This window comes from Phyllopteryx taeniolatus, chromosome 3 (assembly GCF_024500385.1).
Source record: "Phyllopteryx taeniolatus isolate TA_2022b chromosome 3, UOR_Ptae_1.2, whole genome shotgun sequence".
NCBI classification, from domain to species: Eukaryota; Metazoa; Chordata; class Actinopteri; order Syngnathiformes; family Syngnathidae; genus Phyllopteryx; species Phyllopteryx taeniolatus.
In genome coordinates, this window is record NC_084504.1 from 26,844,496 (window position 1) to 26,859,331 (window position 14,836).

Sequence of the window (14,836 nt, forward strand, 5' to 3'; positions counted from 1 at the left end):
GGAATCTGTGCCTCTTAAAGGGACTGCATGACAGGAGGTGCGAAGACGGGACTACAACACACCTACCTTTTTTTTTTTTTTTTTTTTTTTTTTTTGCTCTGTACTGGGACGGTCAGTATGTACAACGACTGGGAATTTCCTCAACAACAACAAAAAAGTGCAAACAAAACAAAAAGTGTCAGTATTTTGTGACCAAAGCATCAATGCCAAAATCATTGAACGTTTTTTTGGGTTGTAATTTTTATTTTTATTTTTTTTGTTGCCAGTGTAGCGTTTATCGCTAAAACCTGTGAATCTCTGAATGCGTCTGTGTGCATCTTTTTCTCTTTTTTTCCAGTGTTAATATTAATAATAATGAACAGATGGAAATAGGAGAGCTTCTGTAAATACAGTGTAATCATTAAAGAAAACACACGGGGTGGGGGGGGGGAAAGTCACATAGCAATGTGAAAATCATGTCCGTCTGGGCCCACGAGGGATCACAACATACCCGCACACTACAGGAAATGAAGTCGAAATGGTGACGCACGAGCAAAATCAACTTTATATACTAAAAACACCACCGTTAATGTGTGTTTTCACTTTTTGACTACATTAACTGATTAAAAAAAAGCTGTACAAAATGTGATGGAACATATTTTGAATGTTCTGAACTCCTGGTTCCATGCCAGTGCGTGGAAGTAGCTCAACTTCCACCGGCTGACGTCACTTTTGTCCTTTAGACAGCAAACCAGCAAAATCAAGAGCGCAATGTCCTCTGTTGCGTCTAAGACAATAACAATGTGATGATAATCACAAAAATATGGGGAGTATTTTAAATATTCCTAATTGGAAATTTTCCTTGGTAATTGTGTGATCTTTTGGGGGGAATTAACTTGGATTTGAGGACAATTTAATGGAATGCACTCAAGCAGAAATATAAACATTTTGTTTTGTCATGTAAGTAGACACCCATGAAAACTAGATTTAATTTTCCCTAAGTCCTCTTTTTTTTTTTTTTTAACTTCACTCATGGGTGCAAAAATACAAATCAATAAATAAAATAGAAAAACAAAGCAAAAAAAATCGACCAAGCGACTACTGGTAAATTGAAAATCTTGTGTAAGTTGGGGCTTTCGTAAATCAAGGTACCACTGCACTGGCGGGAAGTCTTGTTGTTTTAGTCAGGAACATGCTAGAATATACTTTCCCCAACTATATTTAAGTTCCCCTTTTTTGTAAATTCCTGTTTTATTCCCACTTATGCCACAAATTCCTGTTAATTCCCATGGAAAGTTTCCAACTTTGAAAGTTTTCACTTTGAACAATCAATCCCCAACTGAATGAATCGATCTTCCGACCAATCCCGAACTTGATTTAAAGTCGGCCAGGCGGCACTCCTTCATTCACTCACTCATTTATTCGCTCATTCATTCATTCAATTCCTTAGCCAATCGTCTTGTAGAGATCCTGATTGGTTTTCCTGTTGATCAAAGGGCGTGGAACCTGTTCTAAAAAGCCCTGAAACATTTAAACCCACAAATGCTCATCATAGATAATACAACCCATTTGTTTGGTCATAGTTTTCTCACTTGTCGTGAAATTGCAGAGTAGCGGTCCATTCTTCCACCTGCGTCCCTTCCAGTCACCCAAATGCATACGAAAACGACATTTTGATCGTCCACAACATGTAGATGTTAGTGGTCACAACATGGCATCGTCTCCTTGTTGCACGATGGCCAACGGTGGTGCTGGCTTCTACTAAAGAACAGTATAAAAAGATATGCGTGTAAGAGTGTGTGTGCATGAGTTTGTGTGTGCGCGAGACAAAAAGTGTGTGTGTGTGTGTGTGTGTGTGTTTAGAGTATTAGATTGTTGTCCTGGTTGTTGCTGATTTGTAATAAAAACTGATGAATCCCCCTGTTGGTTTTGCTTAACAAAATGGTCATTGTTTAAGATGACTTTGGGCACACAAAAGACGCGCGCGCACACACAACCCTCGTATAAATGTTGTTTCTTTTATGTACCTGTGACATATCTGCGACAATGCATTATTGTTACTCAGTGTTCTAGATTTATTTTTTTTTTCATTTTTTTTTTTTTTTTTTTTTTTTTAAATGTTCTTATTAAAATGTTTACTCGATTCATGCTTCGTTTTTTTTGTTAATTTTTGTTTTAGTTTTGTTCACTAGCTGTTCTCTGCTGGTAAATCGACATTGTGAATCTCAGCCATGGCTAAATGCTGTTTTTTTTTTTTCTTTCATGTGTGTGTGTGTGTGTGTGTGTGTGTGTGTAAGTGTTGATGTTTTATGGATTTTTACACTCTACTTCCAATAATCTCCGGGAATGTAGGAAAGGAGCGCCACCATCGCCAATGCACTTTTCAGCCATTTACCTCACCAGGCCCCGCCTCGTAAAGCAATATGCACAGTATTGGCTATACATTTTATGCATGCCATTTTTTGGTTGTTGCATTTACAGCATTTAAAAAGTGTTTTTGTTTTTTGGTGTGACTGTTTTAATGATTTGAAATGTATTTTAATCATATGTGAGAGGATAACCTTTTTTCTGGCTTCTCTTTATCTCAGATTTTCACCTATCGCGGGGGATCTCCACCGTTTCCCCTGTAATAAACGGGGGTTCACTGTCGTGATTATTCAACAGCGGAGATTTTTTTTTATCTTTGAATTTTTTAGGCCCATTGCTGTCATTGCAGTTTTCCACTTTACCTTAGTTATTGAGTTGTTAATTTGATGTTTTGTGGCGAGTCATGAAAGTTTGGAGCCATGCAAATATCCACAATTTAGCGTCATCCATCCGTGTGTCTAGAATAACTGGTCAAATTTGACAGCAATTCGACAAAATCTTTCGGACGAGATTGTCTTTGAGTGACTAAAATGTTTGCTTCAAACCAACATGTATTTTCAAGCACTGGTTCGTAAGCCTTTTTTTGTGTCTCATGATGGAACCAGATACAAACCTTCAGGAGCTGAATTTTCCAAAACCCCATGAGCTTATTTATCCTGAGTTATCGTTTTGTATTTTAGCAAACTTTGCCATCATGCTAAGCCCACACGCTATCGAAAACCCAAATGTCTCACAGTTTAGCGTCCTCCATCCGTCTAGTAACCATTCTTCAACTTTGGCAACAAAATCTACGGGAGAAGTCTTTGAAAGACAACTGGAGAAGGCCAGTATTACGATAACATGGCTGCTTCAAATCAAAATGGCAGACTTCCTGTTTCTTTTCAGCCATGGGTCCTGAGACTTTTTGGGGGGTCTCCTCGTGATTAACATGCCTACCAAATTTCAAGTTGCTAAGAATGTGAGTTATTGGAAAAAGGATGGTTGCAGGGCTTGATGGGTTGATTCAGTAGATCCCTATTGCGTCGAGCAAGACAAAGTAAAAGTTTCTCTTCCCTAAACTTGCGTCCTCTTTCCTTACTTCCGCTGTCTGTCTGGCTGCAGGTCCAAAAGGTCTGCATACACACACACACACACACACGCGTGTCTGTGTTGTTACAAGTGCACAATGTGTATTGTATTGACCACAACATCAGGTGCACCTAAAAACTATAATGAGGAGGAAATGTTTATTAACTCACTTGCAGAGAGTTGAGGGTGTCTAGTAGGGATATAACAATATTTAGATGTAGTTTTCCAGTCGCTAATTATTTTCACATCACTCCCGACTGTTTATCGGCTTTCTTTGTCTTCAGACTCCACATCCGCTTTGCATTCAACGTTTGTTGTTGTTTTACATTTGCAAGGAGGCAAGACCGTGTCATTGAGAATAATGAGGACAGTTTAGTGAGGAAGGTCCCACATCATGGCGTCGCGGGATGTCACTCAAGTGGAAAAGGAGGCGTAAACTAGCGAGAGTGATGACGCGGATCGATTGTGAGGCTTGTTTGGCAGAATCAGAATCCTCTTTATTTGCCAAGTATGTCCAAAACACAAGGAATTTGTCTCTGGTAGTTAGAGCCGCTCTAGTACGACACAGCCATTTGACAGAAAATACTTTTGAGATAACAAAACACAGTATGGAGAGTCACTGAGCAATAAAAGGTTACCGGTAATGCTGATACCTTTTTTTAAACAATTTTTTAGTTATTTTTTTTTTTTTGACAATTGTGCAAATAAGGCTGAGTCCTCTAGCAATTTAGAGCCCTTTGAAATGACTAATCGGGCAATAGTCCTTCAAGAAGCGTATGCAGTTTAAAGTGACTAGTAGTGCGATAATCTGGAACAGTGTCAATGGTGCAAATGGTGCCGATACTTCTCAAGCACATGGGTGGCCAGTATTGGTCAACAACAGATATGCAAATAGTGTAGCGTGGCGAGACTACTGCAGTGAGTGTGCGATTCATGTATAATTGGCCCGACAGAGATGTGACAACAATCTCAAGACAAAATTGGCAGCATGTTACAATGGAATTGGAAGTTAACTGTTTAAGAAGTTAAAGGCAAGAGGGAAGAAGCTGTTGGAATGTCTGCTACTTTTAGTTTGCATTGGTCGGTAGCGCCTGCCTGAGGCAAGGTAGCAGGAAGAGGTGGTGACCAGGATGTGGAGGGTCGAAGAGGATTTTGCATGCTCCTGTCTTAGTTGTGGCAGCGTGCGAGTTCTCAAGGGTGGGTAGGGGGGTACCGACAATTTTTTCAGCAGTGTACGCTGTGGTGTCCACGTTGCAGGCCAATACATGGGCGGGCATGGCAAGTGTCGCCTGTGTGACGCCACCTGTCTGGAGTGCACGGGGCCCGAGAGAGAAGACTGCACCAGCTGCACCCCCACGCGGTGAGAGAGACCACTTTACATCCCTCTCGAATAAAGATTGTATAGTTTGATCTGGAAAATAAGAATAAAATAAAATAAATGAGTTGCCCTACTATATTGCAGTTCATCATTCACGCCCCAGCTGTATTGTTTTTTTCCCCCGCATCTTTTGAAATTTTTTTTTTTTTAAACAGTATACACTGAAAAAAATAAACTGCATAATTTTTAAAAAACTGGCATTCATATTTTAGCTTTGATTCAATGAAAATGATTCATTTAGTGTATCCTCAAAGTTTAACCTGAAGGTTTTTATTCCATGTAAATCATGTTTGAATGTTGGAACAAACATTACTAGTGTTAGCCAAACCGTTAGCGCTTGCTAACTTAGTTTCGGTTAAAAGCACGGCAGTGAGGTTCAGCGCTCATACAGTGGGTACGGAAAGCATTCAGACCCCCTTAAATTTTTCACCCTTTGCTGTATTGCTAAAATCATTTAAGTTATTTTTTTTTCCTCATTAAGAGGATAAGCGGGAAAGAAAATGGATGGATGTACACACAACACCCCATATTGACAGAAAAAGAAACGTAATTCCTTGAAAAAATAAAAATTTTTGCAGATGTATTAAAAAATAAAAACTGAACTATTCAAACCCTTCGCTGTGACACTCATATTTAACTCGGGTGCTGCCCATTTCTTCTGATCATCCTTGATGGTTCTACACCTTCATTGGAGTCCAGCTGTGTTTGACGATACTGATTGGACTTGATTAGGAAAGCCACACCCCTGTCTATATCAGAGCAAATGAGCATCATGAGGTCAAAGGGCAAACTGCCTGAAGAGATCAGAGACAGAATTGTGGCAAGGCACAGATCTGGCCATGGTTACAATTTTTTTTTTGCTGCACTTAAGGTTCCTAAGAGCACAGTGGCCTCCATAATCCTGAAATGGAAGACGTTTGGGACGACCGGAGCCCTTCCTAGAGCTGGCCGTCCGGCCACACTGAGTAATTGGGGGAGAAGAGCCTTGGTGAGAGAGGTAAAGAAGAACCCAAAGATCACTGTGGCTGAGCTCCAGAGATGCAGTCGGGAGATGGGAGAAAGTTCTAGAAAGTCAACCATCACTGCAGCCCTCCACCAGTCGAGGTTTTATGGCAGAGTGGCCCGACGGAAGGAAGCCTCTCCTCAGTGCGAGACACATGAAAGTCCGCATGGAGTTTACTAAACAAAAAACACCTGAAGGACTCTAAGATGGTGAGAAATAAGATTCTCTGGTCTGATGAGACCAAGATAGAAATTGTTGGCCTTAATTCTAAGTGGCATGTGTGGAGAAAACCAGGTACTGCGCATCACCTGTCCGATACAGTCCCAACGGTGAAGCCCGGTGGTGGCAGCGTCATGCTGTCGGTGTGTTTTTCAGCTGCAGGGACAGGACGACCGGTTGCAATCGAAGGAAAGTTGAATGCGGCCAAGTACAGGGATATCCTGGACGAAAACCTTCTCAAGAGTGCTCAGGACCTCAGACTGGACCGAAGGTTCACCTTCCAACAAGACAATGACACTAAGCACGCAGCTAAAATAACAAAGGAGTGGCTTCAGAACAACTCCGTGACTGAACAATTCCGTTTTTTTTCTGTCAATATGGGTGCTGTGTGTACATTAAGAGGACAAAAAAGATTTTTGGAAATGGCTTACAATGCCATTTTCTCTGTAATCATTTTGAAAGCAGCTTGACGTTACTTCTGCTATGTTTTGCCAAGTTCGTCTCCAAAGCTGTTAACCACACAAACTTTCTATTCTGCCCGACTATCACCCCGATATGATCATTCTCATCAATTCCGTAGATTGGTACTATTGATCGGATCGATTCCGTAGATGAACACACATCGCGATGAGGAAATCATAATGAGTCTTTTCTGTCTTCAATAATCTAAGACTGCGGTCGTTGCTTTTGTTGATTGTCAAGCGCATTGTTGCACGTGCAGGCTTTTCGACGAGGGCGCTTGCGTGATCCGTTGCCAGAGGGGGCGCTACGCCATGGCCGGAGAGTGTCACCGCTGCCACCCCACCTGCCACGAGTGCACTGACGAAGGTCCGGACAATTGCACCAGCTGTGACACGGGTACAAGCTCTCGACTGACCTGGGATCAGCCCTCTACGATGCAGTTTGTTAGCTCATCTAGACGTAATAAACCTTATCTGACCTGGGATCAGAGGTAATCCTGGATTTTGTCCCTGTCGGCCCCTCATACATCGATTTTATTCGTTCATTTCGGACCAGTCCTCTGCAGTAAAAGAAGTTTCCTAGTCTAATCCCTGCTAAACCAGTGGCGGTTGCGCCGTCTTCCGTCTTCACCACAAACGAACACATAGTGTGGAGGCGTTTAATCTGCGCCACTATTTTTAGGCGCACGCTCGACATTTACAAGCGCGGAGATATAGGAGGCGGCGTGTGGAGCTGGGGTGCCTTTCATGTGCGTCCCCCGCCCACGACACATCATTAGCGCCTGGCGATGGAGGAGGCTATGCCTGTTCATCACTATGGCACCGCTAAAGCTACAACCATTCGCACCACACGCGTACAATCCGTCATCTGCTCCTTAGCTCTGGATGTTGCAGTTTTATACTCCACTCTGGCCCTTCGTCTCCTTTTGGATAAAATTGTTCAGAAATAGTAAACACACATCCTAATGTTATCTTAGATAATACTCCACAGTCTCTTCTTTGTCACAGAGGCCCGAGTTCTCCTCTCGGATAAAATTGGTTGAAAATAAACACACATGGCAACATTTCTGTACAGTACCACTGTGTCTTACTTTATTATACTCCACAGTCTCCACTTTGCTGCAGCGACCTTAGGTCTCCTCTTGGATGAAATTAGTCTTCTTCCCGCAGAGAAGTCATGCCATGATTCCACTCACCTTTTGATGCTTTTCTGTTGCAGTAGAACATTCCACAGTCTCTACTTTGCTGCAGCGGTCCTTCGTCTCTTCTCGTACAGTATAAATGTTATATACAGCTCTTCTTCCTCATCCCACCCCCTTCAGATATGTTCGATGTGCCCCGCTACCTGTTTGGGGGCCAGTGTCGAGACGTCTGCCCTGAGGCCTTCTTCCACTCTGTGTACAAACGTTGCGAGCCGTGCGCATCCGACTGTGTGGCGTGCGCGTCGGCCAGCCGCTGCCTCAGCTGCAGCCCAGGACACAAACTCCGAGAGGAACAGTGTTTTCCACTGGAGTGCCGCACAGGTGAGCGGTCAAAAATCCGTGCGCAACAAACTACATCATTTCATATATCATGACGTGTGTCAGATTCACGTCCCCAGTGTGTATTACACAATGCACTGTATAATTTGGTGGTTTTTTGTTTGTATACATTTCAATGCCACGTTGTCTTTGTCGCATATCACCACTGTGTCAAGTCTTTTTCAACTTGTGCTGTTCAGTTGAGCTTGCAGAGGCTGAGGCATGTCTCCCTTGCGACGACGGCTGCAAACAGTGTGCGCACAGTGAGTACATGGCAATACAACACACGCGGATCGAGACACAACCTGAAGGCCTCATTTCTGGCTCGTGAGTGAGTGTCTCTCGTCTTGTCCTTCCACCTGTGTGAATGACTAATTGATTTGCACACGCAGCAGCTTGTCTTCTGCATTCATTCACTCTGTGTGTGTGTGTGTGTGTGTGTGTGTGTGTGTGTGTGTGTGTGTGTGTGTGTGTGTGTGTGTGTGTGTGTGTGTGTGGTTACAGTATCTCGCCCTCGGGCTGTAGGTCGCTATACTATGTGATGCATTTAGATTTGTCCCAAAAAGTGTCTTTCAATCCAGTTTTCGCTGTGATCAATTCAACGGCCGTTTTGTGTTGTACTAGAGTGCCCCCTGCTGATAGTAAACGACACTACAAGCTGTGAGCATTTTAATTTAATTTATTTATTTTCAAGCACTTTAGCAGCAAACCCGGGCTCAAAATAGCATGTGAAAATTAAAATAACCTAAATAAGCCTTTGAAATCGGCCCATAACAAAATCTCCCAAACGTGGGGAAAATATGTTCTGGTCTGATGAAACCAAGGTTGAACTTTTTGGCCATAATTCCAAAAGGTATGTTTGGCACTAACACCACACTGCTCATCACCAAAAGGACACCATAAAGTACTTTCGGTGATGCGTGCTTTGGGGCTGTTTTTATTCAGCTAACTGGGGGCTTAGTCAATAGTGGAGATAATTATAAACAGTTCCAAATACCAGTCACTTGGCACAAAATATTCAGGCTTCTGCGAGAAAGCAAAGCAAAAAAAGAAAAAAAAAAGTCAGGAAAAGCCTTCAAGAACAACTGAACTGGAAATAGAGGCAGGTGTGGGCTGACTCCAATTTCACATGAGTTTGAATGCGATTGATTAATTTTGAACACAGCCACATCCTGGTAATAAAAGGGTGTGCACAGTTTTGCACCCACATGATTTCAGCTCTTTGTAGTATAGAAAAAAATATAATTCAGCTGTACAAGTTATAGGTCCATAATTGTTAGAAAAAGGTTTTATTTTTACTTCACAAAAGCCTGACATTTGAATTTGGGTGTGATGACTTTTTATACCCACTGTATGCCAACATGCATTGCTAGCCATTGTACTCTTCGCAGAGGACGCCGAACACCCAGAAAAGGGAACCAACTGCCTCAAGTGTGAAGATGATTTCTACCAGTAAGCTAGCAAAAAAAACATTTTGTGCATTTTATTGTGCTGTTGTTGAATGCAATTTTATTTCGTGTGTTTGTTTACTTGTGTGTGGCAGGATGTTTTCTGACTGCTACAAGTCGTGCCCGGATGGCACCATCGGCGTTCCCGAGAGCATGACGTGCGCGCCGTGCGAAGACCGGCGGTGCACCATCTGCGACGAATCGCAGTGCTACTGGTGTCAGCCGGGATTCTACCTTTTTGGTGCCGCTTCCCACCAATTTTTGGAGCCCGCATTTCAAAGAGCAGCGAGACAAACGTGCGTTGGTGTGTGTGCGCGTATAGATGGAAGGTGTGTGGAGGAGTGCCACGGGGGCTTCTTCGTGGACGAGGAGGGTCAGGAGTGTGAGGCGTGTCACCGAGCGTGCGAGACGTGCGGCGGGCCGAGGTTTGACGACTGCGACTCGTGCCGGGACGAGCTCGTGCTGAAAGACGGCGAGTGCGTGAAGGGAACTCAGCTGGGGGCCTGCCCTAGCGGACGCTTCAGGAACCGTAGGACGAACAGACGCTCTTGTCGTTTTCTGGCGGTACCTTGACTTGCAAGGCAAACGAGTTTTTCGAGTGTGTTTGTGTTTTAGGACATGGAGACTGTGAGCTGTGTCATTCTTCTTGTGAGGCCTGCTTTGATGCACGCAGACACGACTGCGTCGCCTGTCACCAAGGTCTCTTTGTGTTGTAATGGCAATTTTGGGTTTGATGCTCACATACACTACTGAAACGTTCTCATACATATCTCTGAGAGCATTTCAATAGTCTATAAGCGAGGTACAGTGGAACCCCACATAGTCGCCGTTCAGCACCCGCCGATTCACCTATTTGCCTTCTTTTCATTTTTTCCTCATTTTCCATCCATCCATTTTCGGAGCCGCTTCTCCTCACTCGGGTCGCGGGCGCGCTGGAGCCTCTCCCAGCTATCATCGGGGAGGAGGCGGGCTACACCCCGAACTGGTCGCCAGCCAATCGCAGGGCACATACAAACAAACAACCATTCGCACTCACATTCACACCTACGGGCAATTTAGAGTCTCCAATTCATGCATGTTTTTGGGATGTGGGAGGAAACCGGAGTGCCCGGAGAAAACCCACGCAGGCACGGGGGGAACATGCAAGCTCCACACACACAGACGGACGGGGCCGGGGATTGAACCCGGGTCCTCAGAACTGTGAGGCTGACGCTCTAACCAGTCGCCCACCGTGCCGCCCCTATTTTTTAAAAACTTAAAAAAAAAAAAAAATTCTTACATTTTTTTAATAGTTTAGGGGGACCAGTTCTGAAAACGCTAATTGGCAGTCTAGCCCCTGCTTAGTCAAGAATTTTTGTGGTTTAACAAAATATTGTATTTGTTTTATCAATGTAATTTTCAGTCCGTGAATTGCGGAGGTCCAGCGTAATCCTGAATTCTTTCCCTGACAGCCCATCATGTGTGTGATCAGCTGTCTTAAAATGTTGTTTGTAAAACTCCCAGTTTAGCATTAGCATGAGCGTGTCCAGCTAACTGGTTATTGTCACGTTATGTTTTTCTAGGCGCCTTCCTGACGTCCGATCAGACGTGCGTGTCTCGCTGCCCCGCGTCCACCTTTGCGAACGTCACGTCCGGGCGCTGCGACTCCTGCGCCGACGGCTGCGTCGCATGTCACGGCGCCGACGCGTGCCAGCGGTGCCGTGCGGGACTCTACATGCAACACGCAGCCTGTGTGCTACAGTGTGACAGGTCAGCACTTTTATTAGCTACAGTACAGGATATACAGCACATACAGTTGAACACCCATGTTTACATATGCTCTATAAAAATACTTCTCTCACTGTCTAACATTAAATCAGACAAAACTTTATTGTTTTAGATCAATTAGGATGCTAAATGCTAGAATAATGCGATAAGGATTTATTTATTTATTTTTTTGGGGGGGGGGGCAATTTTTCATGACTTTCTTCAAAGTCAGAAGTTTACATTTTGTCCCAACGTGTTCACAGTATGTGTGTGTGGTTTCCCTCGTACGTCTTTTCCTTTGCAGAGGTTTCCCCGAGGGTGGCACGTGCCGCCCGTGCGCTGTTGAGTGCGCGTCTTGTAACGCCAACGCTTCCTTTTGTCTGAGCTGCGAGCCCGACCGCTTCCTGTTGGAGCACAGGTGCGTGCGTGACTGTCCGCCGGGCTACTACAGCAAAGACGTGCAGTGTCTTCGCTGTCCCCCCGACTGCATCCACTGCAACCAGGACGGACTGTGTCTCAGTGAGTTGCCTGGAAATCTAAATAAAGTGGTGAAAAAAACTCAACTGTAGCGTTGACCTAAAAGGTTACTTACTGCTGCTTTGAGTATTTTGTTGTCTTCCTAAACAGAGTGCGCAGATTACTTCTTCCTCCACATTGACAAGTGCGTAGACGGCTGTCCCGCCGGCTTTTTCCCCAGCGAGCAGCAGCATGAGTGCGTTCGTTGCCACGCCGACTGCGCCTCGTGCGACGGGCCGGACCGCGACGACTGCAACGCGTGCCGCAATCCTAAAGCGCTGCGCTACAACGGAGAGTGTCTGCCCCAGTGTCCCAGCAACACCTATTACGAGAAGGCTGACGGCGAGTGCAGAGGTATAACTGAAAAAAGAAATCAAATATAATTTTAGTAATGAGAAACTTCAATCTAATTTTAAATTAACAAATATATCATACGATTAATTAGATCAAACAAAGCATGTGAAGTCAAAAGTATGTAAAGAGTGACCAAAAATATAAAGAATAAAAATAAATGTAATAAAAATTCAACCAAATGTGTAAATAAAACATAATACATAATTACTGTTATTAAAAATAGAAACACCGAACCCTGGCAGCACATCTCCCCCACGCTCAACCACCTCCATTAACTAGGATTCAGTGCATCAAAATTGTCCTAAATCAGCTAAAAAATAAATAATTTGTTGTTGACCGCTGTACTCCATTCATGTAAATAAACAAATGTCTTGTAATGTGTATGTGATGTTGTCTCGCGTGTGCGCAGACTGCGACCGCACCTGTCTGACGTGTTCGGGCCACGAGCCATCGTCGTGCCTCAGCTGCGAGTCGGAGCGCCGCCGCGACGCTAGCGGCCGCTGCGTGTGGTACAGCCAGTGCTCTGAGCGCTCGTACGCGGACGGCGGCGGGGAGTGCCGGCTGTGCCACGCCTCCTGCCGCCGCTGCTCGGGGGGCCCGGGTCCGGACCGCTGCCTGGCCTGCGACCCGCCGCGCTTCCTGCTCAGTGAGTGCCACCGCCCACCCTGCTTCTACGGAAGACGCTTTGCGTTGACCTTTTCTTTTTTGGTTGTTCGTATGTCAGACTCCACGTGCGTGTTGCAGTGTCCCGCCGGTTACTATGGAGACGACAAGGAGGCGCGCACCTGCGAGCGATGCCACTTTAGCTGCGCCTCGTGTGCGGGACGCCACAGCGTGCAGTGCCACGCCTGCAGGCGGGGCTTCTTCAGGCAGGGCAGCAGCTGTGTACAAACCTGCTCTGAGAGGTCAGTCCAGGGACTCGACTTGACTTGCATGAAACTTGAAGACCCGAGACTTAATTAAGACTCACTCCCACCTCTGCTGTCCTTTCGCAGTCATTTCGGGAACAGCAGCAGCATGGCGTGCGAGCGCTGCGACCCCGCCTGCGGTCGCTGTCGGGGCCCCGCCGACACCGACTGCCTGAGCTGTCGAGACGGCTTCGTCTACGTGAGGCGGCGAGGTCGCTGCCTGAAGAATTGCCCGTCGGGTTACTATCATCACATCTGGACCCACACCTGCCTCAAGTGTCACCCCACGTGCAAGACCTGCACAGGTTTGCGACCCGGTCTTGTGAGGATGACTCGTCGGGAAGTATAACTTTTTTTTTTTTTGTTCTTCACCCCCCCAGGCCCCTCCCTCTCTGGAATTTCCAATGCGAAGTGCGGTTGATTGCGTCAGTGGGGAGTTAATCACCTCGACAAATTTGCGTCACAGTAGTTATGAAATGAAACCCATTGATTAGTCACAATAAATGAACATTTTTTTTCCCCTGTGCTGTGTCCTAAATTTTGCATTTACAAAGACAAGAATGTGCTCTTTTCATTGACACTGTCAAAGAGTCCTTTTACAGTACTGTATTATAAAACAAAATTTTTATTTATCAAATAAGAAAAATATTACTTTTGATTGACCCTGTCAGAGAGGAATCGGTTTATATTAATTTAATATGGTGAAATGAGAAAAATAATTCATATTTATAAATGGATCGAATATTATATTTTGAAAGTAAGAAAAAATGTTTGTCTTTTAATTGACATTACCAACGAGATGTTCATTTTCCAGTAAGGAGAAAATCTAATGCAATACAATAGTCCTTCCACCGTTTGTTTTGTTTTGCTGCTGGGTCAGAAATCAATCGTCACATATTCAGTATGCGTAACAATATAATAATGTGACATGTAATTACATGGTGTGTGTGTCCAGGTGCCGGCGCTACATCCTGTGAGTCGTGTTACCATGGCTACCGCCTGATTGGCTCCAGCATCTGTGAATCCCAGTGTCTGATTGGCTCCTATTTAGCCTCCCAGGTCTTCGCCTTCTTCATATGGCCTAACCTCCTCCTTCGTCCGACCACCATCATCATCTTTTGTTTCCCGGTTCCAGGAGCGGGCGTCAGACGGTGACGCGCCGGACTGCCGGCCGTGCGACAGGTCCTGCCTGGGTTGTCGCGGTGCGGGCGCCTGGAACTGCACCGACTGTCCCGCCTCGCAGATCCTGAGCGACGGCGGCCGCTGCCTGAGCTGCTGCCACGACCGGACGCTTCCCGCCGACCGTCCCGTAGGCTGGCAGTGCTGCGACTGCAAGGCCTCCTTGGGTACGACCGTCGGACGCTTTCTCCAAATTTTGTGCTACAAAAAAAAATATATATATATATGGTCCGTCTCATAGGTCACGCCCACTAGTGGCCTGGCAGATTTCTGTTGTGTAGCGTGAATGCAGCATTTCTCTCTCGCAGTTGTCTTGGGATTTTTTATTTATTTATTTATTTTTTGTCTTTGCAGTTTTTTTCTTTTGCGGTTGTTTTGATTTTGTGATTGCAGCATTTTTCCTTTTCTAGTTGTTTTCTGTGATTGCCGCAGTATTTTTCTTTTGATGTTGTTTTTTGTTTTGTGTCGTTGCTGTATTTGCAGCATATGGCCATTTGCAGTGCCTTTGGGAAAAGTTGTAGTTTTGCGTGGAAAAAATGTCCAATGCTACGTGGAAAAATCCAACTTTTCATGAAAGTTGTATGTTTTACATTGAAAAAAGTTACAAACATTTTTTTTCATAGTGTTAAAAAAATTTTGGCATTTTGCCTGAGATATTGGAAAAGTTAGGTTTTTTTTGGTGGGGAAAAA

General features: G+C 44.7%; 1 protein-coding gene across 4 annotated transcripts in view; it reads left to right on the forward strand.

Annotated features, from left to right (window-relative positions):
• The window catches only part of pcsk5b (proprotein convertase subtilisin/kexin type 5b), an 83,630-nt gene that overhangs the window by 66,419 nt on the left and 2,375 nt on the right, over nucleotides 1-14,836 (forward strand). Inside the window, exons 21-36 of one of the 4 annotated variants that reach the window (XM_061768006.1) lie at nucleotides 4,672-4,774; nucleotides 6,736-6,872; nucleotides 7,798-7,998; nucleotides 8,196-8,258; nucleotides 9,387-9,447; nucleotides 9,539-9,684; nucleotides 9,766-9,972; nucleotides 10,059-10,142; nucleotides 11,006-11,192; nucleotides 11,494-11,708; nucleotides 11,817-12,059; nucleotides 12,469-12,705; nucleotides 12,784-12,964; nucleotides 13,055-13,272; nucleotides 13,923-14,026; nucleotides 14,103-14,313. In XM_061768006.1, coding sequence (XP_061623990.1) covers nucleotides 4,672-4,774; nucleotides 6,736-6,872; nucleotides 7,798-7,998; nucleotides 8,196-8,258; nucleotides 9,387-9,447; nucleotides 9,539-9,684; nucleotides 9,766-9,972; nucleotides 10,059-10,142; nucleotides 11,006-11,192; nucleotides 11,494-11,708; nucleotides 11,817-12,059; nucleotides 12,469-12,705; nucleotides 12,784-12,964; nucleotides 13,055-13,272; nucleotides 13,923-14,026; nucleotides 14,103-14,313 — 2,598 coding nt within the window. Of the gene's footprint in view, nucleotides 1-20; nucleotides 4,311-4,671; nucleotides 4,775-6,735; nucleotides 6,967-7,797; nucleotides 7,999-8,195; nucleotides 8,259-9,386; nucleotides 9,448-9,538; nucleotides 9,685-9,765; nucleotides 9,973-10,058; nucleotides 10,143-11,005; nucleotides 11,193-11,493; nucleotides 11,709-11,816; nucleotides 12,060-12,468; nucleotides 12,706-12,783; nucleotides 12,965-13,054; nucleotides 13,273-13,922; nucleotides 14,027-14,102; nucleotides 14,314-14,836 lie in introns of those variants that run through there. The other 3 variants (XM_061768008.1, XM_061768009.1, XM_061768013.1) reach the window with 3 other exon arrangements.